A 26,787-nucleotide genomic window follows, 5' to 3' on the forward strand; every position below is an offset into this window, starting at 1 on the left:
AAAAAATCCAGAAATAAAGAAAAAGTACAGATCAAAAACATAAAGAAAGGGAGGAAATGAAGATAATTAATAAATAAGAATACGAATGAATAAGAATAGTGGTTACCTTCAGGTAGGAAAGGAGGTTGTAATGGGAAAGGGCAGTCAGGTAGGCTTCTGAGGGTTGATAATGTTCTGTTTCTTGACCTCAGTAGTTTTCAAGCATTTACTTTGTAATAAATCATTAAGATACACATTTCTGTCTCATACACTTTGCTGTATGTGTAGTAGAACTCATAATAAAAAGTTTACAAGGCCGGGTGCAGCGGCTCACACCTGTAATCCCAGCCCTTTGGGAGGCTGAGGCAGGCAGATCACAAGGTCAGGAGATCAAGACCATACTAGCTAACATGGTGAAACCCCATCTCTACTAAAAAAACAAAAAATTAGCCGGGCCTGGCAGCACACGCCGGTAGTCCCAGCTACTTGAGAGGCTGAGGCAGAAGACTCGCCTGAACCCTGGAGTCACCGGTTGCAATGAGCCGAGATTCTGCCACTGCACTCCAGCCTGGGAGAGAGCGAAACTCTGTCTAAAAAAAAAAAAAAAGTCTACAGTACTCGCTCCTTATCCTCAGGACATATGTTTTAAGACTCCCAGTGGATATCTGAAACCACAAATAGTACCAAACCCTACGTACACCATGTTTTTTCCTCTAAATATATGCCCATGATAGAATTTAATTTACAATTTAGGCACGGTAAGACACTAATAACTAATAATAAAACAGAACAGTTATAACAATATGTTAATCTTGCATTTGGGGTCACTATTAACTAAAATAAAGGTTACCTGAGCACAAGCACTGTGACAGTTGATCTGATAACCAAGTTGGCTACTGAGTGACTAAGAGGTGGGTAGCATAGACAGTGTTGGATATGCTGGACAAGCGGATGAGTCATGTACTATGCTGGATGGAGGGGGATGGTATAAGATTTCATCAAGCTACTCAGAACGGCATGCAACTTAAAACTTATGAATTGTTTATTTCCGGAATTTTCCATGTAATATTTTCAGACTTAGGCTGACTGTGGGTAACTGTCACAAAACATGGAATACAAAACTGTGGATATGGGTGAACCGCTGACTTTAAATTTATGGAACCAGTGTCACTTAATGAGAGAATGGTATAAATATTTGTTGACTCTGTTTCTTGGACTTAAGTACTTTTCTTCAGCATATCTTTACTTACTCTAACAGGCTTACAACATCCTTTTCATGGAAATTATCTTTTAGTGATTAATCTCTTTACTGTAACTCTTTAGCTTCCAAGCTCTATTAACACCCTTTCACTGGAATCAATAGCTATAATTACTTTCTGTAGTAAGGGCATCTATTCTTGAATTGTCTATATTTCCTAACATGGGGCATTGTTTGTGGAACCCCAATTTTTTTTTTTTTTAGATAGGATTTCACTCTGTCACCCAAGGCTTCAGTGCAGTGGTGTGATCACAGCTCACTGCAGTCTCGACCTCCCGGACTCAAGCAATCTTCTCTCCTCGGTCTCCCGAGTAGCTGAGACAACAGGAGCATCACCATGCCCAGATAATTTTTGTATTTTTCGCAGAGATGAGGTCTCACCACATTGCCCAGCCACTAGCCCCAAACTCCCACCTTGGCCTCCCAAAGTGTTGAGATATAGGCATGAGCCACTGTGCCCAGCCTAACACCCAAAATTTAATTTTATGCTATAACACACAAAGATTAAGCAATAATTTGTATAACTGCAAGGTGTACAATATAAAGACAATCAAAGCAAGTATATAGATTCATCGGGGACTAAATAAGCATCAGCCAGTTTTTCTGGGAATTTCCACAGCTGCTTCCTATCATTGATTATTTTAATCTGTTTGTCTTCAGACCCTAGTCTGAAGGGTCTACCCAACCTTAGTTCAAAACCCAGGCATCTGTCTAGAAAAAGCTTTCACAGTAACAGGAAATTTCATTTAGTGATATGAAACATGAATAATCTTTTATTAAGACCAAGCTATTATTTATTCTCTCCAACTATACTAAAAGAACAGCTAAGTGAACACAGTTCAAATTATATGTTGACAGTAATTACAAAGCATATAGCTAACTATTGCTCCCATCTACCTTTCTAAATGCCTAAATGTTTCAACATCCCCTGTAAGGTGAATCATAAGCATCAAAATAGAGCAGACTAAAACAATTCTGCACCAAATTATGGTGACCCAGACTTTGGTCTACAAACTGTCATCAATTTGATAAACTTAAGTAAAAGTAATATTTTTAACATAAAATTTCTCACTTTTGGAACATGAGGATTAAATTCCACAGCTCTATGAATTGCTTCCACGGCATTAATTTCTGCTGTGCTTAATCCTCTTCTGGAGGCTGTTTCTGGAGAGAATCTACAAGAAAACCACAAAATGAAAAAATAAATATGCTAAAAAAAGAAAAAAGTATGAATTTAGATAATAATACAGCTCCTTGAATCAAAGTTTCTGGAGATGGCCAAAAACAAAGCCAAAGGACTACCAGAAACTAAATAAATAAAAAATAAATAAAGCTGGCCGGACTCAGTGGCTCATGCTTGTAATCCCAGCACTTTGGGAGGCTGAGATGAGCGGATCACCTGAGGTCAGGAGTTTGACAGCAGCCTGACCAACATGGAGAAACCCTATCTCTACTAAAAACACAAAATTAGCTGGGCATGGTGGTGTGCGCCTGTAGTCCCAGCTACTCGAGAGGCTGAGGCAGGAGAATCACTTGAACCCAGGAGGCAGAGGTTGCAGTGAGTCGAGATTGTGCCATTGCACTCCAGCCTGGGCAACAAAAGTAAAGTCTTGTGGGTTCAACATATAAAATAAGAAATGAAGGTCTTCAAACTTAGGTAAAGAAGGCCATTAGGAGAAGTCCACTGAAGGTACACTTTAGGAAAGGTAATAAAGTAATAAATGCTACACAGTGATATCCAGAGAATCTCATGAATCTAAGTACATTCTTACCAAATTCTTATTTCAGAGGACACAAATGGAAAATTCCATTCTAATTCATATCAAAGCATAAAAATCTAAGGTGAAAGAAAATGGTCACCATTTGGTTGGTTTCTGAGTATCTTATCTGCACAATAAAGAAAATTCACTAAGAGTAGCCAAAAACACAAGAAAAGCAGAACTCAGAATTATACTCTAAAAAGAGATAACATAAGCCTATTTCCCTACTATACACTTTATCATCATCATCATAGTTACTATTTACTGTGTGGACTTTCTTTCTAGATATCGCTTTAGGCACTTACCACACATAATGCTCCTACAATATTAGTCTCATTTTACAGATGAAGGAGAGACTCAAAACGATTAACCTGCCTACAGTCCTATAGCTAGAATGTGGTAGAGTTTGAATTTGAGCTCAGGTTAGCTCTAAAAACTTTGCTCTTTCCACTATACACAGCAAGAAGCCTAAAAGCCCAAGAAGATCCAGGGCTATTCAGAAGGAAGTACAGTGGAAAACAGCATTGTTTAAAGTCAGTAGAAGACAAACATAACATTGAGTTTAGCAGTCTTTCCAAATCATTGTAGTTTTTATAACACTTACTTTTCTGAAACAGTCCTTGTCTTCAACAGTGCTGCTGTGTAACAGATTGCTGCTGACTTTGGAAGGCTTATATCTGTAAAGATAATTTTCAATTTAGGTAGGAATTACAAAAAAATGTATTGAGATTTTTTAATAAGAATAATTCACGGCCGGGTGCAGTGGCTCACACCTGTAATCCCAGCACTTTGGGAGGCTGAGGTGGGTGGATCATGAGGTCAGGAGTTCGAGACCAGCCTGACCAACATGAAGAAACTCTGTCTCTACTAAAAATACAAAAATTAGCCAGGTGTGGTGGCACAGGCCTGTAATCCCAGCTACTCAGGAGGCTGAGGCAGGAGAATCGCTTGAACCTAGGAGGCAGAGGTTGCAATGAGCCAAGATCGTACCACTGCACTCCGGCCTGGGCAACAAGAGTGAAACTCTGTCTCAAAAATAAATAAATAAAAGAATAATTCACAGTGCAATACAAATTCAATAGTTATATAGGAAAAACCTGGACATAATGTTGAACAATCTATAATATAGTAGGAAAAACCCACATATGAAGTTGAAAAAGCTGAATCTGAATCTTTATCTAATTATTTACCAGCTAAGCATCTTTGAGCTAGTAGCAACTTGTTTGACCTCAGTTTTCACCTCTCAAAATAATGATATTTTCTGACTGAGATGAAATTATGTCTATGAAAGCCCTCTCTGCACGACAGCAAAATGCGCTCAACAAATGTTTATAAATAACCTGCTTATGGATGGGCACGGTGGCTCATGCCTGTAATCCCAGCACTTCGGGAGGAAGAGGTGGGTGGATCACGAGGTCAGGAGTTTGAGACCAATCTGGCCAACACAGTGAAACCCTATCTCTACTAAAAATACAAAAAATTAGCCAGGCATGGTGGCAGGTGCCTATAATCCCAGCTGCTCGGGAGGCTGAGGCAGGAGAATCACTTGAACCTGTAAAGTGGAGGTTGCAGTGAGCCGAGATCGTGCCATTGCACTCCAGCCTGGGTGACAGTAGGAGACTCTGTCTAAAAAAAAAAAACTAATAATAATAAATAACCTGCTTATAATAAGTTCAGGGAAAAAGGCATGGTATAATTAGAACTATGTAAAACCTTCACCTATTCATAGAGAAAAACTAATATTAGAAAAAAAATTAAAATATTAACAGTAGTTAAATCCAGCTTGATTCAACCAAGGATGATATTTTTGTTCTTCCTAGATTTTTGTATTTTCTTAAATTATTATTTTTTAGAAAATAAAAATTTCACCTGGAACTGTAGGTAAATTAATTATACAAATCATTCTTAAAAGAATGTCCAAAATAAGGCTATCAGAAGATGTTTTTGATTCCAGAATCATACTAGTAAACGGAGAACTAAGGAAATAAATTTGCTTTCAACTTCCTCCGGATTCTGGAATGATAAAAACTGAGACTCATGAAAATAACTGAAAATATAGAAGCATATCAACTTAGATATGCTTTATTAGTTTCAGTTTTATTTTATTTTTAATGAATCAGGTCCTATTCCAATTTCTTATATTCAGTCCCTAAGCTTGCTCATCGTATTATAAGCAGGCGATGTATCCAGTAAGTTACATATGGAAAGAATTTCTCACAAATTTCTCCATCAGCCTACGCTATTCTGAAGCATTGCTTAAAGATTCCAGATGTTTAAAAGAAATAAACTTCTCTTTCCAAGTATAACACATTTCAAACTTCCCAAGTCATGGGGATTCCCAAGCGAATGGGTAGGAACCTATAACAGGACAAATGTGAATGTATGTATTTTTTTTTTTTTTTTTTGAGATAGGGTCTCACTCTGTCACCAGGCTGGAATACAGTGGCGCAATCTTGGCTCACTGAAACCTCTACCTCCCAGGCTCAAGCGATCCTCACACCTTAGCCTCCCAAGCAGCTGGGACTACAGGTGCATGCCACCACGCCCAGTTACATTTTTAAAATATTTTTTGTAGAAATGGGTTCTCACCATGTTGCTCAAGCTGGGCTTGAACTTCTGAGCTCAAGCGATCCACGTGCCTCAGCCTCCCAAAGTGATGGAATTACAGGCGTGAGCCACTGTGCCCAGTCTTCAATGTGACTTACATGTGTTCTCTTATAGTGAAAGATATGATCAGAAGTATAGTAACCCCAAATTTTCAGCTTGAGGTTAAAAGCTGATGCCTCTCTCAGGATGAGAAGAGAGGCTTTATGTCTTTAAAATTCTCCAAACTTCATGTGTGGTAAACTGATATTGTTATAACATAATAATAAAAAAGAGTCGCCAGGCACGGTGGCTCATGCCTGTAATCCCAACACTTTGGGAGGCCAAGGCGGGCAGATCACGAAGTCAGGAGATCGAGAACATCCTGGCCAACACGGTGAAACCCTGTCTCTACTAAAAAAATACAAAAAAATTAGCCAGGCATGGTGGCAGGCACCTGTAGACCCAGCTACTTGGGAGGCTGAGGCAGGAGAATGGCGTGAACCTGGGAAGTGGAGCTTGCAGTGAGCCAAGATTGCACCACTGCACTTCTGCCTGGGCGACAGAGCAAGACTCCATCTCAAAAATAAAAAAATAAAAATAAAAATAACCAACAGATATTGAATTGTTACCATGGGAAGACTAGGGAACAAAGAAATCAAACACCTGGATTTGCCTTTTACTGGCTGGGAGACCTTATCCCAATACTTTAACCTTCTTAAACTCCAGTTTCCTTATTCAGTAATTGGAGACAGTAAAAATACTTGTCCCACCACATCATAAGGCTACTATAAGGATCATATTATCATTGAACTTTGCAACTGAAAAGCATTGTAAAAATGTTATTCTGAATTGCTCTTATAGTATATACTGCTAAGCAACTTCTGTCAGCCTTGCTTGACACTCCAAAACAAATGAGGTACCCCCACTATGTGCACAGCACCCATACTTCTCCAATTATCTCACCAAACACGCTGTCTCCAATGTAACTGCTGTTCATTTGTCTGTATGTTCCACTAAACTGTAAATAAACTGTAAATCTTATGAGGGCTCCCCTTCCTTTTTTTTTTTTTTTTTTGAGACAGGGTCTTCCTCTGTCACCTAGGCTGGACTACAGTGGTGCAATCACAGCTCACTACAGACTTAACCTCCCTGGTTCAAGTGATCCTCCCACCTTAGCCTTCCAAGTAGCTGGGATTACAGGTACACACCACCATGACCAATATTTTTTTTTTTTTAATTTTTAGTAGAGACAGGGTCTTGCCATGTTACCCACGATGGTCTCCAACTCCTGGGCTCAAGTGATCCTCCCACCTCAGCCTCCAAAACAAAATGTTGGGATTACAGGTGTGAGCCACCATGCCTGGCCTCCCATGTTGTCTTGTTCACTATCATATTCTGAATGACTCACTTATATTAGAAACAAGCACTCAATAAACAAACAAATAAATCTTGACAGAAGAAAAGTTCTTCCTTGCAGGATTTTGCTAATAAAAGTCCTGATAAAGAAGATACTTAATAGCAACCTTTGGGTGCTAAATACTGACTGGTAAGAACAGAAAGAGAAAATTAAATACTAGACTATAACCATATTTATAATTACATAATTGGAAAAGAATAACCATGCTATCAACTAAGGGAATATGACTCACCATCATATTTTGCTAGGACTGCCTGAACATCTGCATAGGCCTGTAATTCTAAAAGTGATTCTAAGAGATTTTCATGGATGTTCAACATGGTAAGAGGAGGAAATTCTTTCATCAACTGTATATTAAAAGGAAAAAAAAGATTAAAATCATAACAAAGGAACTCAATACAGCTGAGTCAGATTCATTAAAGTAGAAATTCTTGTTTCTTAACATAGCTGTGAAGAAGACCTAACACTTAAGAAAGGCATATATTAAATAAATACCTTGTTCTAAAAACTACCTATTAAAATACAATGATTCTGCATTAAAATAATGGGCAACTTAACTACATTTTTAGTTTGTGGAGGAATAAATGTAATAGTCCCATCATCAATTTACTTACATCTCTCATTATTTTTACTGCTTCTCTTATTCTTCCTAACTTTCTTGCACACATTGCCAATCTTCTTTTAATATATACCAGTACATTGGTATCTCTCCCTATTTAGAAAAACAAAAAATGATACAACTATCGCTTTTGTATTGTAGGTTGCTATTTCATTAACAAGTCCATTAATTTTATTCACTTCCCTTGGAAGATTCAATTAAAATTAAATTATGTCAAAATGGAAGAATATTAATGATGGCTACATTTGGGTGATAAATATTGAACAGAAGTGTTCTCTATTTTTGTGGATGTTTTAAGTTTTCTGTATTAAAACTTAAAATACACATTTAATTATTTTTGCCTCTAATAGTGACCTAAGTACAGTATATATAATTCGTGTATGATTGACAAGTTTATTTTAACATTAACAAAAAAGAAATACATTAATAGGAAGATATAACATTAACTTAGTATTTAAACTTGTGCATAAATGATCTATTATTCTGATACTCTCTATTGTTTTAATTGAAAAACAAAAAATGTCCAAAACAAAATTTCCATGGCTAATGTAAACTTTTCTTAACAGTGAGTAATTGACAAACTATAAAACTACTTCTAGAAAGAGCTAACAAATATTTCTGTAACTATCTCATAACCGTATTTGAGATTATTCAAAGACAAATGGCATGACATTTTTAAAGATGTAGTTTCATTAGTTCCAGGCTACAAAATTATATATTCCCACAAATATGTGTTATAAAAATGTGCATTAAAGAAACATACCATATATATCAGTATTTAGCTTAGGGAGAAAAACATTATCCAAATTTTAATTTACACACAAAAAAAGATTTAGAACTTAGCTGCCAGTAAATAATGCATTATATAAACATATTTCAATTTATTACCCACTATTTCCCAAAATCATGAAACTAAAACCCTCTGGCCATAAAAATAGCAGGAAGCAGCACCATCGCTGATTCTAACATCTTTGGTAAAATAAAATCTCAATCATAACTGGTAGAGCATATCTAAGAACAGAAAGGACCTCAGTTGCTATGACTCATCTGATCTCAAGCACATCATGGAGAAAAATCAAAGAAAGAATCAATGCCAAGCATGAGGTTGGATTTTGGGCTAAGAATCAGATGGTGTGAAAGGGGCCACTCCCTAGCACTATATGCAGATACACAGTCTGAAGAGCAAACCAAATAATGTACCTTTATTGTTGCTTCGAGTAAGGGTGAGGATAAAGATAACAGCTGTTTATCATCACTAGAAGGCTCTCCTGAATGCTGAAAGTTATGTTTTTGCAATGACCAGCCTAATTCTCACATGAAATAAATTACTGTTAAGTCTCAGAGCAGAACATCTTCTCTCAATAACCTGAACAGATCTATTCCCTTCCACAAGTGTTCTCTGGCTAATACACATTTCTGTCTTACTGGCTTGTAGGTATTATGAATAGATTAATTATTTCCAGTGAAAATTAACTAACCTGTATGTATTAAGTTTTGTATTATTGTTGTTTCGTGTTAAGACACAAGCAAATTACAGGTGCTAAAAGACAGTAATAACCAGTTCAAACTTGCTTACTCAGTTGAGCTTCATGCTGAGGACTTTGGTGCTGGCATTGCTGTGACTGCCTATATATTGTTTCTCCTGCCTTGAGTGCCTGTTTAAATAACTTTTCAGCATCTACAATAGTTGTTGCTTCTTCCTCAGCCAGTAGAACGTATGCAGTGGCACAGCTATGAAGAAAGCAAGAAGGCAATTTTAAATAAAATGATAAAGCAAGCATTTTCTCTTGGTTTTGTCCCTTTGTTGTATGTCATATTTACTTACATACACTTTTTCCATCTTTAGAAGAAAAAACAAAAAAAAACCACTTCATTCAATATTTTACCTTAACAGGGGCACACTGGTATATTCTTTATATCTGATTCCACAATTTTTCCACTTTTTTATCTTTTCCTTCTGCTCTTTATTTTCTGGGTTTTTTTTTGGGTAAAAAACAAAGTTTTTAAACTTCTATCTCATTCTCTGACCCATTGTCCTGTGTTTTCTTTTTGTGAAAGGGGGGAGAAAAGAAGATTTATAATTATCTGAATGATATACCTTCTACTGGTCATACCTGCTTTTTTTTTTTTTTTTTGAGACGGAATTTTGCTTTTGTCGCCCAGGCTGGAGTGCAGTGGCCCAATCTCGGCTCACTGAAACCTCTGCCTCCTGGATTCAAACAATTCTCCTGTCTCAGCCTCCCGAGTAGCTGGGATTATAGGCATGTGACACCACGCCCAGCTAATTTTTGTATTTTTAGTAGAGATGGGGTTTCAACATGTTGGCCAGGCTGGTCTAGAACTCCTGACCTCAGGCGATCCACCTGCCTCAGCTTTTCAAAGTGCTGGGATTACAGGTATGAGCCACCGCACCCAGTTAGTCATACCTGCTTTTAGTTGCTATATACTTTATGGTATCCATTTCATGGGGCACGTATGGGGAGGGTGAGGATTGGGAAGATAATCCCTTGACCAACTAGACACCTTTAACATCTGACTCAGAAACATATTCCGGGACTAGACATTTTCCCCAAATCTGAGTTCTCCCCTTTGCATGCTGTCCTGTCTACCCATGGACTTATCCACAATACTATGCGGTATAACTTCCCTTGTTCTGAATTGAGGTACTTCCTCCTACACTCCTATCCTCATTCCTCACAACTATGCTTATGCCAAGTTTGCTTCTCCTCACCCCACTAAAACACAGAGGCTTTTCTTTGTATCTTTTAAGTCAACACCTGGCTAATAAACTAATTCTTGTTTTGGGGCCACAAAGAGAAACAAAATGTTGTTATTCCATTCCCAGAAATAACAAATCCATCTCTTCTAGAGACAATGTCCTAGTTGTGATTATCTAAGCCTGCACTGTCCAGTATTCTAGGCATTAGCCACATGTGGCTATTGAGCACTTGAAATGTGACGAGTTCGAATTGAGATATGATGCAAGTGTAAAAATGCATAACGAATTTTGAAGACTTAGAAGAATGTAAAGTTCCTCATTAATACATTTTAGAAAAGTACTGACTATATGTTAAAATATTTTAATATTTTGGGCCGGACGTGGTGGCTCACGCCTGTAATCCCAGCACTTTGGGAGGCCAAGGTGGGCGGATCACGAGGTCAGGAGATCGAGACTACTGTGAAACCCTGTCTCTACTAAAAAAAATAAAAAGAATTAGCCGGGCGCGGCGGCGGGCACCTGTAGTGCCAGCTACTCGGGAGGCTGAGGCATGAGAATGGCGTGAACCTGGGAGGCGGAGCTTGCAGCAAGCTGAGATCGCGCCACTGCACTCCAGCCTGGGCGACAGAGTGAGACTCCATCTCAAAAAAAAAAAAAAAAAATTAATATTTTGAATATAGCTAAATAAAACATTATTCAGATTAATTTCACCTATTTCTTTTTACTTTTTAAATGTGGCTACTAGAAAATTTAAAGTTACATATGTGGCTTGCGTTATATTTCTAATAACTTGTGCTTATCTAAGCAAGAGGAGAGAAATTATTGATAAACGTACAAGACCAAGCATTAAACAAAAGTGATGGCAGGTAGCTATCATTAAGTGGGGACAAAAAACGTTCTTCAGATATAGAAAATGCAAATCATACCATTTCATCATCCTTCAAATAAGAAGACCCTATAGTATATAACAATTTCACTAATCAATAAAGATTTCTCCATTACATTACACTAGATCCCTGTGAAGTGTTAGATATACTGCTGCTTTAAACACTGGCCTTCCTGCCCAGGCACAGTGGCTCATGGCTATAATCCCAGCACTTTGGGAGGTCAAGGCAGGAGGATCACTTGAGGCCAGTAGTTTGAGACTAGCCTGGGCAACACAATGAGACCCTTTCTCTATTAAAAAAATAATAATAATAAAAATTTAAAAATTGGCTAGGTGTGGCTGTGTGCACCTGTAGTCCTAGCTACTTTGGAGGCTGAGGCAAGAGGATTGCTTAAGGCCAGGAGTTTGAGGTTACAATGAAGCTATCATCTTACCACTGCACTCCAGTCTGGGCAACAGAGAAAGACCCTATCTCTAAACAAAAACAAAAACCAAAGACACTAGGCTTCCTGACTGTCATTCCAAAAACCAATTGAAATGTTTTAAAATAACCATAATAGCCAGGCGCGGTGGCTCACGCTTGTAATCCTGGCACTTTGGGAGGCCAAGGCAGGCGGATCACAAGGTCAGGAGATCAAGACCATCCGGGCTAACACGATGAAACCCCGTCTCTACTAAAAACACGAAAAATTAGCCAGGTGAGGTGGCGGGCGCCTGTAGTCCCAGCTACTCTGGAGGCTGAGGCGGGAGAATGGCGGGAACCCGGGAGGCAGAGATTGCAGTGAGCCGAGATCGCACCACTGCACTCCAGCCTGAGTGACAGAGCGAGACTCCGTCTCAAAAAATAAAATAAAATAAAATAAAATAAAATAAAATAAAATAACCATAATAAAAGCACTTTTTAAAAGACCTAGATGGGTATAAATCAAAATATAACCATAATTATATGCTTATATTTTGAATGTATATACATATATATATATATCTTTTTTTTTTTTTTTGCAACAGTCTTGCTCTGTCACCCAGGCTAGAGTGCGGTGGCGTGATCTCGGCTCACTGCAAACTCCGCCTCCCGGGGTTCACGCCATTCTCCCACCTCAGCCTCCCGAGTAGCAAGGACTACAGGGCCCGCCACCATGCCTGGCTAATTTTTTGTATTTTTAGTAGAGACGGGGTTTCACCATGTAAGCCAGGATGGTCTTGATCTCCTGACCTCGTGATCCGCCTGCCTTGGCCTCCCAAAGGGCCGGGATTACAAGTGTAAGCCACCGCACCTGGCCGAATGTATGTATATATTTTTAATGACTGTATGGCTGTAGGTGAAAAGATTTTTTCCCCCTTAAAGCATTCTTGGATTTGTTCAAAAGTATTTTATATGGATACTAATTCAGGAAATTAATTGTGTGAATACCTAATTAATCTTACATTGAAGAATGTTAGTTTTTTACATTGAGGTAAAATTCAAATAACAAGGTTCACAGTTTAAAGCATTTTGAAGTATACAATCCAATAATTTTTAATGTATTCACAAAGTTGTGCAACCATCGCCACAATGTAATTCCAGAACATTTTCATCATCCCCACAAGAAACCCCGTACCTATTAAGTAGCCACTCCCCATCTCCCTTGCCTCCTCAATCCCTGGCAATCCCAAATCTATTTCTGCCTCTTCACAATGTCCACAAAATATTTTAATTTTGATTAAGTCCATTTGCCTGATTTTTCTTTTGCTGCTTGTGCTTTTGGTGATATAATTTATGAGACCCCTGATAAATTCAAGGTGGTGATGATTTGTCTCTATGCTTTCTTCTAAGAGTTCTGTAGTTTTAACTCTTCCATTTAGATCATTGATTGATTTTTAAATTAATTGGGATATATGGTATGAGGTAAGGGACCACCTTTATGCTTTTATATATGTGGTTATCCAGTTGTTCCAACATCATTGTTGAAAAGACTATTCTTTCCTCCATTGAATGGTTTTGACACCCTTGTCAAAAATCATGACCAGGTGTGGTGGCTCACACCTGTAATCTCAGCACTTTGGGAGGCCGAGGCAGGTGGATCACCTGAGGTCAGGAGTTCAAGACCAGCCTGGCCAACATGGTGAAACCTTTTCTCTACTAAAAATACAGAATTAGCCAGGTATGGTGGCGCATGCCTGTATTCCCAGCTATTTGGGAGGCTAAGGCAGGAGAATCACTTGAACCCAGGAGGTGGAGGTTGCAGTGAGCCGAGATTGTGCCATTGAACTCCAGCCTGGGCAAAAAGAATGAAACTCTGTCTCAAACAAAACAAAACAAAACAAAACAAAACAATCAACTGACCATAGATATATGGGTTTATTTCTGGAATCTCAATTTGAATCCATTGATCTAGGTGTCTATCCTTATGATTTAACTACTGTAGCTTTGCAGTAAATTTTTAAATTGAGTAGTGTGAGTCTTCTAATTTTGTGCTTCTATTTCAAGATTGTTTTGGTATTCAGGGTCTCTTGCAGTTCTATATGAATTATAGGATCGCCCTGTCCATTTCTGCAGAAATGATAATTAAAATTTTTACAGGGATTGCACCGAATCCATAGATCAATTTAGGGAGTACTGACATTCTAACAATAATGTCTCCCAATCCATGAACATGGGATGTCTTTTGATTTATTTATTTAACTTATGCTTTATAGTTTTCAGCATCCAAGTCTTGCACCTCCTTGATTAAATTTATTTCTAAGTATTTAAATCTTTCTGATGCTTTTGTAAATGGAATTGTTTTCTTAATTTCCTTTTCAGATTATTCATTGCTAGGATATAGACATACAACTGATTTTCATATGTTGATTTTGTTTCTCACAATTTTGTCAATACTTTCATTAGCTCTAATAGTTTCTTTGCGGATTAAGATTTTCTACAAACAAGATTATGCCATCTGTGAATGGAGACAGTTTTACTTCTTCCTTTCCAATTCAGATGCCATGTAAAATTTTTCTTCCCTAACTGCACTGACTAGAACCTCCAGTACACCATGTAACAGAAGTACAAGTGCAGACATCCTGCCTTTTTTCTGATGGTGGAGGGAAACCTTTCAGTCTTTCATCAGTAAGTACGCATTTAGCTGTAGATTTTTCAGATGCAGATGTTCTTGAGGAAGTTTCCTTCCATTCCTAGTTTTTTAAAGTTTTCATCATAAAATGCTGTTGGATTTTGTCAGATCTTTTTCAACATCAATTGAGATGGTCATGTAGTTCTTGTCTTTTGGTCTATTAATGTGGAGTATTACATTAATTGATTTCCATATATTTATCATGATGGGGAATTTTGTCAAATGTTTTTTCTACATCAGTTGAGATAATCATGTGGTTTCTTTCTTCATTCTGTTAATGTACTGTACTACACTGACTGATTTTCATATGTTGAACCATTCTTGCATCCATGAATAAATGCCACTTGGTCAGGGTGTATAACATTTTTAATATGTTGCTGTATTTGAGGGATTATTATCTTGTTCTCAGCTATGATTTCTTCAAGTATTCTTTCTGCCCTTTCTCTCTCTTCTTTGGGACTCCTATAATGCATAGATTGATATGCTTGATAGCATCCTACAGTTCTCTCAGACTCTGGTCATATTTCTTTACTCCTTAATTTTTCCTGCTCCTTGAATTGGGTAATCTCAATTGACTTAAATGAAATTCACTGGTCTTGCTTCTGTCTGCTTAAATCTGCTTGCTGTTGAACCCCTATGATAAATTTTTCATTTTAGTTATGCTTTTCAATTCTGGAATTTCTATTTAGTTACTTTTAATTATTTCTCCCTCTTTACTGATATTCTGTAATGGTGAGATACCATTATCATGGGTTCCTTTACCTCCTTGATCATATTTAAAATAGCTGATTTAAGCTTTGTGTCTATTAATCCGAAGTCTAGGCTTCACAGGGGCAGCTTTTACTAATTTCTTTTCTTTTTATTTTTTGAGACAGGGTGTCTTTATGTTACCCAGGCTGGTCTCAAACTCCTGAGCTCAAGTGATCCTTCTGCCTTGGTCTCCCAAAGTGCTGGGACTACAGGTATAAGCTACCACACCCAGCCTAATTTCTTTTCTTTTCTATGTATGGGCCATATTTTCTTGTTTCTTTGCATGCCTTGTAATTTTTTGTTGAAAACTGGAAATTTTAAATATTATACTCTGACAACTCTAGAAATATAATTTTCTCTACTCCCTAGGATTTGTTGTTGCTGCTTTTGCAGTTGTTTGTTTAGTGACTTTTCTGAACCCATTTTATAAAATCTATATTATTTGTCCTGTGTGACCAGTGACACGTGTGCTATTTTAGCCTTGTGGTCAGTTGGTGATTCGATAGAGATTTCCTTAAACACCTGGGACCAAAACCAAACAAAACACAAAAAGTAAAAACTATTTGCAAATGGGCTCTGTGTGGGTGCTAGGGCACACCTTCACATTCAGTCAAACAGTTTACAACTCTGCCTTAGCTTTCACCTCCTACTTGTGCAGAACATGAAGATTAGGCAGACTTGAGAGCTTAGGACTTTCTCAAGTCTTTTCTGAACATGTCCCCAGCTCTGGCTGTGTGTGGGGCCTTGATTCCCAGAAATGTGTGGGAGCTTTTCAGAGTCTTTATTCCTCAAAGTATCTAATTCCCCAGACTTTGCTCACAAGTTTTCTGGTTTGTCTACTATTTGTCCTTCCTGTTATCCCTTGCCCCAGGCAGCAGCAGCTAATGCATTTGCCTTTAAATGTTTTTAACAAATGACCCAGAGTGTAGTTATGTCAGTTCTGGGAGGGTTTTGAAGTTGAGGACTCTCTTCTTTCAGTAAGCTGAAATAAAGCAAGCCCTTTGAGCTAGTGCTTCAGGGAGCCAACAGACAAGTCAAAACAAACGACCACAGTTCCTTGAAAATAAGGTCCATTCAACTTCCTCTGGTACTAGAAACCTATCCCTGGAATGTACTCTGTTGTCTTCAAGACTGCCACTGAGCTAGGGAGTGAGGGATGGGGCCAGGATAAATAAAACACTACAAAGCTTTCTTAGAGAGATTCGGGTGTTTTTTCCCCTTGATTAAGCATTCACTAGGTTACTGTAAACTTTTTATTAGTTTCCAGAGTTTTAATAAAGTTGATCCTTGGCCGGGCACAGGGGCTCAAGCCTGTAATCCCAGCACTTTGGGAGGCTGAGACGGGCGGATCACGAGGTCAGGAGATCGAGACCACACTGGCTAACACAGTGAAACCCCGTCTCTACTAAAAAATACAAAAAACTAGCCGGGGGCGAGGTGGCGGGCACCTATAGTCCCAGCTACTCGGAGGCTGAGGCAGGAGAATGGCGTAAACCCGGGAGGCGGAGCTTGCAGTGAGCTGAGATCCGGCCACTGCACTCCAGCCTGGGTGACAGAGCGAGACTCCGTCTCAAAAAAAATAAAAAATAAAAAAATAAAATAAAGTTTATCCTGACAGTTTCTGCCAGTTTATTATTTTGGCATTCTTTACTCTGCCATTTTTGCTCCACCTTGGGAAGGTCTTCTTAATAAGGATAACATATATACTGGGGGGAGAAGGTTCAGGGAATAACTCTAAATTTACATTATTCAGGAAGCATTCCTTGATAAACCCCAACTGGAACCATATTTTCACTCTTGGTATTTATTTAGTCTGCATTAGATTAGTATTTATTGATCTGTTCCTTGTAAAGATTAAGTTGTCTTATGATTTTACATTTTGCCTTTTCAAAATATAAAAAGTTCAAAACTATAAAAAATGCAGCTAACATGGAAAAAAATAAACTTGATAGAGCTATGTTTTACTTATTTTTAATTCCCTTCTCATGGCTTCAAATCCATTAACAACTAAAGTACTCAAGATTGAATGCTTCAAGTGAATGATTCAAATGAAAAAATTAAAACAGGTGCATAAGTATATTAGTATTTTAATACCCTTTTAACTATAAAGTATTATCACCATTCTCCATGAGCATTCTCCACTTTGAAAAGTACTTCTAGCATAATTTCTATTCAAAAGCATATATAGATTTACAATTTCAGAAGCAAAATACAGATGTTGGCAAACACTGAAATTTTTATTAAATATAACATGCAAAAGGGAAATGACTGATGACTCCAAGTGTCTTAGGAACAGACAAAAGGAGATATAAAAATCATTTGTCTTGGTTTCCTTCAAAATAAATTTATTTTCCATATATTTCAAACTTACTCATTGTTCAATTCTAAAGCTTGATAGGCTGCTTTGATTCGAGCTGGAGGATTTCTTTCCCTCCAGGCCTTCTGCATAACTGTAGAAAAAATATGTCATAAAATGGATGAGATGGTAAACAAATAATCTGCAAAATGTATGAAGAATAAGCTAGTGGAGTAAACAAAGCTTTAAATAACATATTCTTAAACATACAAAACAAGAAACTAGGTTATTAGTTCACTTTATCCATACGAGAAATTTATATTAAATTTGGAAGCTTCACATAAAATAAAAATATATTCTTTCTCTGATTTATTTGAACAATATATAGGGTACTTAAACAAGTTAATTATATCATTATTATATATGAACATTTATATATCTATAAATGCATGTTAACATTGAGTTTAAGTGACATCACCTTATAATCAATATGAAATATTACAGTTCTACTTTTATCATTCTGAAAAGGTTTTATGGAACTGCAAAAAATAAAAATATACAAAAACTTAATAACAAAGTCTTTGTCTAATGAATGATTCACTCTACGAAGAATGTATGGGATTGCATTTTGTGTAAAAGGGAAAAAAAATGAATTAATTAGAATATAGTACTGCTAGAAAATGTCAGCCTCTATCAGGATTCAACAAAGACCTGAGTTAGGATTTCTTTGGAATATTAATTTTGCTACCAATTTACTGTACCAAAATGAAGGCTTCACAGTAAGTAAAGTTTTCTTTAATTAAATAAGCAAACAAATAAAGTAGACTCAGAAGACTAACTGGCCCATTTCAAGTTTGATAAGAAAAATAGAGAACCTATGAGTGTTGCTTTTGGAACAAAACCTGCAACTGTCCAGGAAGAATAATGTGAAAAATGTTTGAATTTTCCTTTGGAAATAAAATATTAGTCTTGGCTTAGCAAAGGAGTCAATATATTCCATTTGTATAACAAAAATACATTTCTTATATCAAACATGTCACCAGCTAGCTGACACCTAATGCTTCCTGAACTTGACAAACTGATGCAAGTCAGCACCCATTTGATACAGGGCAGTAAAAGAACATCATTCTGCTGCAACACTAAATATTACATTAAAATAATGCATAATGTTAGACTTGTAATTTTTGATGATAGGCTGTCTTCTACGAGTTATATGATACTTACAAGTCAAATTTTAACACTGAATTTGTATTAACATTTTAAACTGTTATTTGGTACTCTAGTATATTAAATACATATCCTAATTTATCTAACCAATTCCCTTTTGATGGACAATTAAGTATACTAAATTTTTTGGTAATACAAAACATTGTGATAACAATCTTTCAGTATGTGTCTTTTCATAACTAATTAAATACTTCCTTTCTAGTAGAATAGCTGGCTAAAATATGTATATTTTAAAAGATTCTGGATATGTAATAAGTTTGGGAAGTTAAGAAAAAAAAAAAAAAGATTCCAGATATACACCCCTCAAACTCTGCAGTAAGACTGTATTAATTTATACTTTTTCAGGCTGTATAACACAGTATAATCAATCTTTGCTAATTTAACAACTTAACACAGTATTACCAATCTTTGCTAATTTAATATCTGAAACTTATCTCATTTTCATTTGTGTTTTTTTAAATTTCTAGTGAGGTTGTCTAATTCACCTTTAAATATTTTATCTTATTCTTTTGTTTCCAAATGCTCTACCTAGCCTTTCAAGAGTACTCTTCAAAACCAAAGCAGTCCTAAGCCTAAGTGGAAAGGACAAATAAAGTTGACGGGGGGAAAATGTATATATTTTTTTCTAAAATAAGGCTTAGGAGTAATTTAAAACAAAATGCTGATTTGGTATTCAATTGTCCTCTTTAAGGGCTCTTGATATGCTGAATATAATTAACATAAGCAATTAGCAACTCACTCAAATTTATCTATTTTTCAAGTTAAATAACATTCTAATATGCTAACAAGCACAAAACAGATCAGCAGTTATCGTAAGGTCAGGGGTCATAAATGTAAATGCCTACAAATGCCAGGCATTAAACATAAATGAGTGGACTGAAAGCACATTCACTGTCTAAAGGAGAGAGCCACAACTCAGTTTCATCTTATTACTGCCAAGTGTAAATTCAGGTTCAATTTTGCCCCATTTTTCAACCTTCAAAAGGCACAAATTCAGATTTTAATGTAAAATCTCCTGATTTTTAAATGCTGAAGAAAAAAATCCAAAAAACAATACTGGGCCCTTCTGGATATGTTTTTTTCTCTGCCTCAGATAAATTAATAGAAGAAGAACAAAATCTAATTTAGTTATTACTGATGACAGTAAGTCAAGAGAAATTTGCCACATCACATATATACACATTTGTATTTTTGAAAATAAAACTACTGATATAAATCACGACCTTTATGTCAGGGTCTGAAAAGATTAATATGGAATCAACAGTCTGTTTCTGAAGATCATTCACAGACACACTCTGTCTGACTTGAGTTCAACCTTTAGCTGGGGTTAGACACACCTCTATAGAAGTACATAAAACTTAGAAAGGACCAAGTGGGATACACGGTTTTAAGAAAATCAAGTTCTAAAGCTTCAACTTGATCACTCTTTCCTATAACTGATCTACCGAAGAATGTTTCTCTGGTTTCCCTATCCTACCTAACCACAATTCCTATACCCGCTCCCCACGAAGATATGTTCCTTTCTCTTATTTTACAAAAAACACACAAACACACAAAAGGCTTACTTCTTACTCATCCTGAATCTTACAAGGTGTAATGCCCTATAGTGTAAAAATCTCCAGGCGCCAAAGGGACAATTCAAAGTTTGGGTTGGGGGCAGCCATGTTTAATCAAGGCATCCTATAATAGTATTCCTGCCTTTTATTTATTTAACAGTGAAGCTTGGCATTGGAAAGAAAGTATTCTGGCCCTGTATTCAGGTATATTACAGAATGAAGAAGGGAAAGATAACAATTTTTAACAGTTTCATTAGTACCCCTCCCTACTTACTATCAAAGAACGGATTCTCCTAAGGGAAGGTCTCCTCACATCAAGGCAAAGCAGGCATTAGCAAGGAGTAATAAATGCAGTGAAGCCTTATTTTGGCCAAGTGGTAAGTTCTAGGCAAAGTTCCAAGACACAGCTATCTTTCTATCTTAGAATCTGAATTCAGAAGATAGATAGTTGTCATGGGGAGGCATATTAATATGTTTATTTAAATTGAAAAGTGAAGTCAGACTTCTCTGTCAGAAAGTAAATATGATTTGGTTGATAGAACTGACAATGAGAACTCACCCAGTCAATTAGATTATATACAGAACCTTCCACAAAGTTTAAAGAGCTAAATATGTAGCTCTAAGGATTTGACAGAAATATAATGAAAGCACATCATAACACTTAGAACCTTACAGTCAAATGCAATTCAAATTTTTAAAAATTACATTAGAATGTTTTATTGTAGAAAAGGATGGAAGTGTGATACCAGACTCTACAGCATGAAACAATGGTAATAAAATTACATAGGGATGTAAAACAGATATGTGTTCAAGAAGAAAAAAGACAAAATTTACTACTGTTAAAGAGCATTTGGTAAGCTAGGTGCGGTGGCTTACACCTGTAATCTCAGTACTTTGGAAGACCAAGGCGGGGTGGATCACCTGAGGTTGGGAGTTCAAGACCATCCTGACCAACATGGAGAAACTCTGTCTCTACTAAAAATACAAAATTAGCCAGGCATAGTGGCGCATGCCTGTAATCCCAGGTACTCAGGAGGATGAGGCAGGAGAATCGCTTCAACCCGGGAGGTGGAGGTTGTGGCAAGCCGAGATTGCGCCATTGCACTCCAGCCTAGGCAACAAAAGCGAAACTTGGTCTCCAAAAAAAAAAAAAAAGAGAGAGAATTTGTTTACATATTGTTTTGTTTGTTTGGTTGTTTTTTTTTTTAGATAAAGGGTCTCTGTCCCTCAGGCTGCAGTGCAGGGGTGCCATCGTAGCTTACTGCAGCCTCAACCTTCTAGGCTTAAGAGATCCACCCACCTCAGCCTCTCAAGTAGCTGGGACTACAGGCATGCACCATCACACCTGATTAATCTTAAAACTTTTTTGTAGAGATGGGGTCTTACTGTGTTGCCCAGGCTGACAAACTCCTAGACTCACGGGATGCTCCTACCTCGGCCTCCCAAAGTGCTGGGATTACAGGCATGAGCCACTGTCCTTGGCCTATTCATGTATTTTTCAGTGGATTGTAGTGGGCATTAAATCATTTGATTTCATAACACATATTGAAATATAGGGTATAATATTATTTTTAAATGTCTGTATTTTGCACTATGTAAAAAATTACATTCTCTATGATTATTTAACCTTATGATGTCAACTTAAAAATGTGTGAAGGGACACATTCTTTTTCAAAATTCTTTTAGGAGATATTCAAATAAAAATGTTTTAATACCACACCTTCAGTAGATAGCCATGATTGCTATTTTAAAAGCCTGCTGGTGTTTGCAATTCAGTGTCACTCTGTGAGAGGGGCTGTGAGAGAAAGGGTGGTGAGACCTAACTTCCAGAATCACTCAACCCTTAAAGTTAACATACAGCACTGATATTGTACTGCTGTTATTTCCCCAACACCTATCCTTTTGCCATTAATATAAACATTAAGCATATAAACATAAATCTATTCTTTTTACTCCTTTATCTGCAATTAAATCATTTTATATAACCATACCAAAGATCCTTGGCTTTCCTATCATCCACTCTTAACGTATTTAATCTAACAAAGATAAATCACTAGGAACTCATTTTAATGCAGGAAACTGGCTGTTTTTCAGACCCTTCAGTGATTTGTGGTGGGTAGAAGCAGTAATAGTGTAGTGGTTAACAGCCAGTCTTGAGTTTGAAACATGGTTTTATCATTATTAGCTGTGTGATTAAAGGCATATTACTTGATCCCCCTTTGCTTCGGTTCCTTTATTGTTAAAATGGGGCTCATAATACTACCTATCTCATAAAGTGACTGGGAAGATTACATTTCTATAAATTGCTCAGAATAGTGCCTGGTACATAGTAAGCCTAGACGAGTATTGGCTATTATTAGTGAAATTGCTTAAGACCTCTGTGACATCTAGGCTATTCAATCATTCATACTTTTTCTTTTTTTTTGAGACGGAGTCTCACTGTGTCGCCCAGGCTGGAGTGCAATGGCCCAATCTCGGCTCACTGCAAACTCCACCTCCGGGATTCAACTGATTCTCCCACCTCAGTCTCCCGAGTAGGTGGGATTACAGGCACCCACCATCATACCCACCTAATTTTTATATTTTTGTAGAGACGGGGTTTTACCATGTTGACCAGGCTGGTCTCGGACTCCTGACCTCAGGTGATCCACCCACCTTGGCCTCCCAAAGTGCTGGGATTAAAGGCGTGAGCTACCGTGCCCAGCCCATTCATACTTTCCTCAAAGAATAAATATTAATATTTACATTACGCCAGGCAATGTGCTGGATAATAGAGATTCAAAGATGAAGAGAATATAGTCCCTGCTGTCCGAAAGTTCATACCCTAGTAGCAAAGACAAACGTGAAAGCAATATAACATTAACAAATAAACGTTTGTGGCTGAATAAATTAAAGTTACTTCATAGAGGTTTGGACTAAGTAGTACAGAATTGCAGAAAACAAAATGTTTAATTCTGTGACAAGGGATCCCAGAGAGGGCTTTCTAGAAAATGTGACTTTTAATTTGGATAATGAAGGATAAAAAGTAACTCATCAGATGGATAAGGAGGGTGAGTTCATTCAAAGTAGAAGAAAAATTTTGATAAAGATCCCAGACCAGCGTATAGTGGCTCATGTCTGTAATCCTAATGTTTTGTAATGAGTTTGAGGTTACTTGGAGCTATCACTGCACCACTGCACTCCAGCCTGGACGACAGAGTGAAATCAATCAATCAACCAGCCCTGTCTTTTTTTCTTGTTTGTTTTTTGAGATGGAGTCTCGCTCTGTCACCCAGGCTGGAGTGCAGTGGCCGGATCTCAGCTCACTGCAAGGTCCGCCTCCCGGGTTTAGCCATTCTCCTGCCTCAGCCTCCCGAGTAGCTGGGACTACAGGCGCCCGCCACTTCGCCCGGCTAGTTTTTTGTATTTTTTTTTTTTGTATTTTTTAGTAGAGACGGGGTTTCACCGGGTTAGCCAGGATGGTATCGATCTCCTGACCTCGTGATCCGCCCGTCTCGGCCTCCCAAAGTGCTGGGATTACAGGCTTGAGCCACCGCGCCCGGCCTGACCAGCCCTGTCTTTAAGCCATATAATTGAGAGTCTCAATACTCTCTTCTATAGATAAGCACTTGGAGAAAACTAAACACATAAATTTCTATGATCTTCTACCACTTTATATGTATCTCTAACTCACAACTAAAACAAAATATATTCTGGTTTTCTCTACATGCCATTCTCCAATGTTTATACATTGACCTGTTGTTTTATTTTATGTATAATTGCAGGTGTTCATTTCCCAGACGGAAACAGGGTACACTGTTTTCTGGAAAAGTAGTTGTCGTATTTGATCTGAAAGGTTTTTGAAGTAGTAAAAGAAATATGAAATATTTTAAATTCTTTATAAGGAAAGCAGTGTATCAACCTAGCTTATAGTCATAATTTAATCTGAGTTTCTTATCAATAATATAAACAACTCAAAGCCAAATAACTAAATAACTCTGTATATTATAATAAACAACTCTAAAGAACTTCTAAAATCATCTTCATGATCACTGTTTATACTATGAACAGATACGATACATACCTGTGTCTGAAGGACGTAAAAAATCTGTGTCACAGGTGAAAAAGGTCTGATGATCCTGAGCTGACAGGTTCATGTCATAGTATGTAAGTGGCTCTTTACCAGTCACCCAAGTGTATCTTTACCAAAACACGACAAAATATTTAAATTGAACATGAGATAGCATCTATCTGCTATAACAAACACTACTTAAATTCAAAAATATACTGCTACACATTTGGACGTTTTAAAATCTTACAATCAGTAAAACAAAAGATAATCTCACAAACTACTTAGAGTATGATAATAAAACGTCAAAGACCAAATAGAAAAATAATATTCAATAAACAACTGCTTTTGAAAATTGAATTGGGCTGGGTGCCGAGGCTCATGACTGTAATCTCAGTGCTTTGGGAGGCTGAGGCTGGTAAATCACTTGGGACCTGGAGTTTGAGACCAGCCTGGACAACATAGTGAGGCCTGTCTCTACCAGCTACTGGGGAGGCTGAAGCTGAAGGATCACTTGAGCCCAAGAGCTCAAGACCAGCCTGAGCAATATAGCGAGATCTTGTCTCTATTTTTTAACTTAAAAAAAAAAAAAAAAAAAGAAGACTCAGTAAAACGAAAATTAAGGATTGGGAATTGGGACATAAAATGAAGCCTGAAATGGAGCTAACATATGAAATATATACCCAGAAGTTATACGTTTACATTAAGAGAAAATAATCATTCAAAAGAAGCATAAGAATTCCTGATACTAAGAAATTTATCCTAGGCCAGGCACAGTGGCTCACACCTTAATCCTTGGCACTTTGGGAGGCTGAGGCAGGAGGATCACTTGGGATCAGGAGTTTGAACCAGCCTGGCCAATATGGTAAAACCCTGTCTCTCCTAAAAATACAAAAATTAGCCGGATGTGGTATGGGCTGCCTGTGATCCCAGCTACTTGGGAGGGAGGCTGAGGCAGAAGAATCACTTGAACCCGGGAGGAGGAGATTGCAGTGAACCAAGATCATGCCACTGCACTCCAGCCTGGGTGACAGAGAGAGATTCAGTCTCAAGAAAAAAAATTTTATATATATACACACACACATTTCTTTTTAAGATCTTCAGGAAATGGAAACTGTATAATACAACAAATAGCCTCAAACTTTGATTAAACACAGTAAGAGATTCAAGGACCTGTTTCTTACAGGTATCCCTTAATACAGGCTAATGGCATCTTTCATAAAAGCCTAGCTTTCACTTCACAGGATGTCACTATCTTACACTATCAAGTCTTTAAGCACAGGAGCCATTGCTTAGTCATTTTTGTATCTCCATCATTTTGCACAGTGCCTGTACATGGTAGAAACATAATGTTTCTTATTCAGTAAGTTAAATAACATGCCCCATTCTACTTCTAGGTAAAATACAGCACTCCTCAAAATAAAAGTAAAGTATCTTTGCTCATAGGTTTCAAAAGATGTTTTCTCATTTAGAGTTAAAAACCAGAAGAGAAATGGACACAGTAGTGAAAATAGGAAGTGGCACTATGAAATCAATATAAAAATATAGTACCCTCTACTGTTGCACAATTTACATTCAGAGTGATGTTTTCTAATGCATCCTCAAATTTTGAAATTTAGCAATCATGCACAGGAATACGACGACACTGGTAATTTTTTCTTAATGCCACAAATTCTTTGAAAAAGGCTTTTTATAAACCAGGGGCCTAATATATACTTACACATATATAATATATACTTATACATATCACAAATACTTATATGTATTATAAACCAGGAGCCTAATATATACTTATACATATCACAAACATATGGTTTGATGCAATGTTTCTTATGATTATCAAATTAAACACAGGTTATGTGTGGTAGTTCATGCCTGTAATTTCAATGATTTACAAGGCCAAGGTAGGAGTATTACTTGAGCCCAGAAGTTTGGGATGAACCTGGGCAACATAGAAAGACCCCTGTCTACCAAAATTTTTTTTGAGATGGAGTTTTGTTCTTTCACCTGGGCTGGAGCACGATGGCGTCATCTCAGCTCACTGCAACTGTTGCCTCCTGGGTTCAAGTGATTCTCCTGCCTCGGCCTCCCAAAGTGCTGGGATTACAGGCGTGAGCCACCATACCCGGCCTCTACCAAAAATTTTAAAAAATTAGCTGGATGTGGGCTCTGCCTATGGAGTAGCCATTCTTTTATTCCTTTACTTTCTTAATAAACTTGTTTTCACTTAAAAAAAAAAAATTAGCTGGATGTGGGCTCTGCCTATGGAGTAGCCATTCTTTTATTCCTTTACTTTCTTAATAAACTTGTTTTCACTTAAAAAAAAAAAATTAGCTGGATGTGGTGGCATGTGCCTGTAGTCCCAACTACTTGGGAGACTGAGACAGGAGAATTGCTTGAGCCCAGGAGGTCAAGGCTGCAGCTAGCTATGATCGCGCTACTGCACTCCAGCCTGAGTGACAGAGCAAGACTCTATCTCCAAAAAAAAAGAAAAAAGTAAACACAGTCAAGATGCTGCCAAATAAACTGTGGACTAATCATTTTTACCTTATTATAGATCAGTATCTCCTACTAGAAGAGCTGTGATATATTTA

At 37.3% G+C, this 26,787-nt stretch overlaps 1 protein-coding gene across 4 annotated transcripts in view; it reads right to left on the reverse strand.

Annotated features, from left to right (window-relative positions):
* ST7L (suppression of tumorigenicity 7 like) overlaps nt 1–26,787 on the reverse strand; it is a 106,881-nt gene that overhangs the window by 60,506 nt on the left and 19,588 nt on the right. For 3 of the 4 annotated variants that reach the window (XM_012000759.1, XM_012000760.1, XM_012000758.1), the window contains exons 5-11: nt 24,209–24,324; nt 17,438–17,516; nt 9,196–9,350; nt 7,615–7,712; nt 7,233–7,347; nt 3,602–3,674; nt 2,310–2,412 (exon numbers count right to left, since the gene is read on the reverse strand). In XM_012000759.1, coding sequence (XP_011856149.1) covers nt 2,310–2,412; nt 3,602–3,674; nt 7,233–7,347; nt 7,615–7,712; nt 9,196–9,350; nt 17,438–17,516; nt 24,209–24,324 — 739 coding nt within the window. The remainder of the gene's footprint in view (nt 1–2,309; nt 2,413–3,601; nt 3,675–7,232; nt 7,348–7,614; nt 7,713–9,195; nt 9,351–17,437; nt 17,517–24,208; nt 24,325–26,787) is intronic. The other variant, XM_012000761.1, reaches the window with a different exon arrangement.

The sequence above is a fragment of the Mandrillus leucophaeus genome, unplaced genomic scaffold, assembly GCF_000951045.1.
Source record: "Mandrillus leucophaeus isolate KB7577 unplaced genomic scaffold, Mleu.le_1.0 Scaffold64, whole genome shotgun sequence".
Taxonomy (NCBI): domain Eukaryota; kingdom Metazoa; phylum Chordata; class Mammalia; order Primates; family Cercopithecidae; genus Mandrillus; species Mandrillus leucophaeus.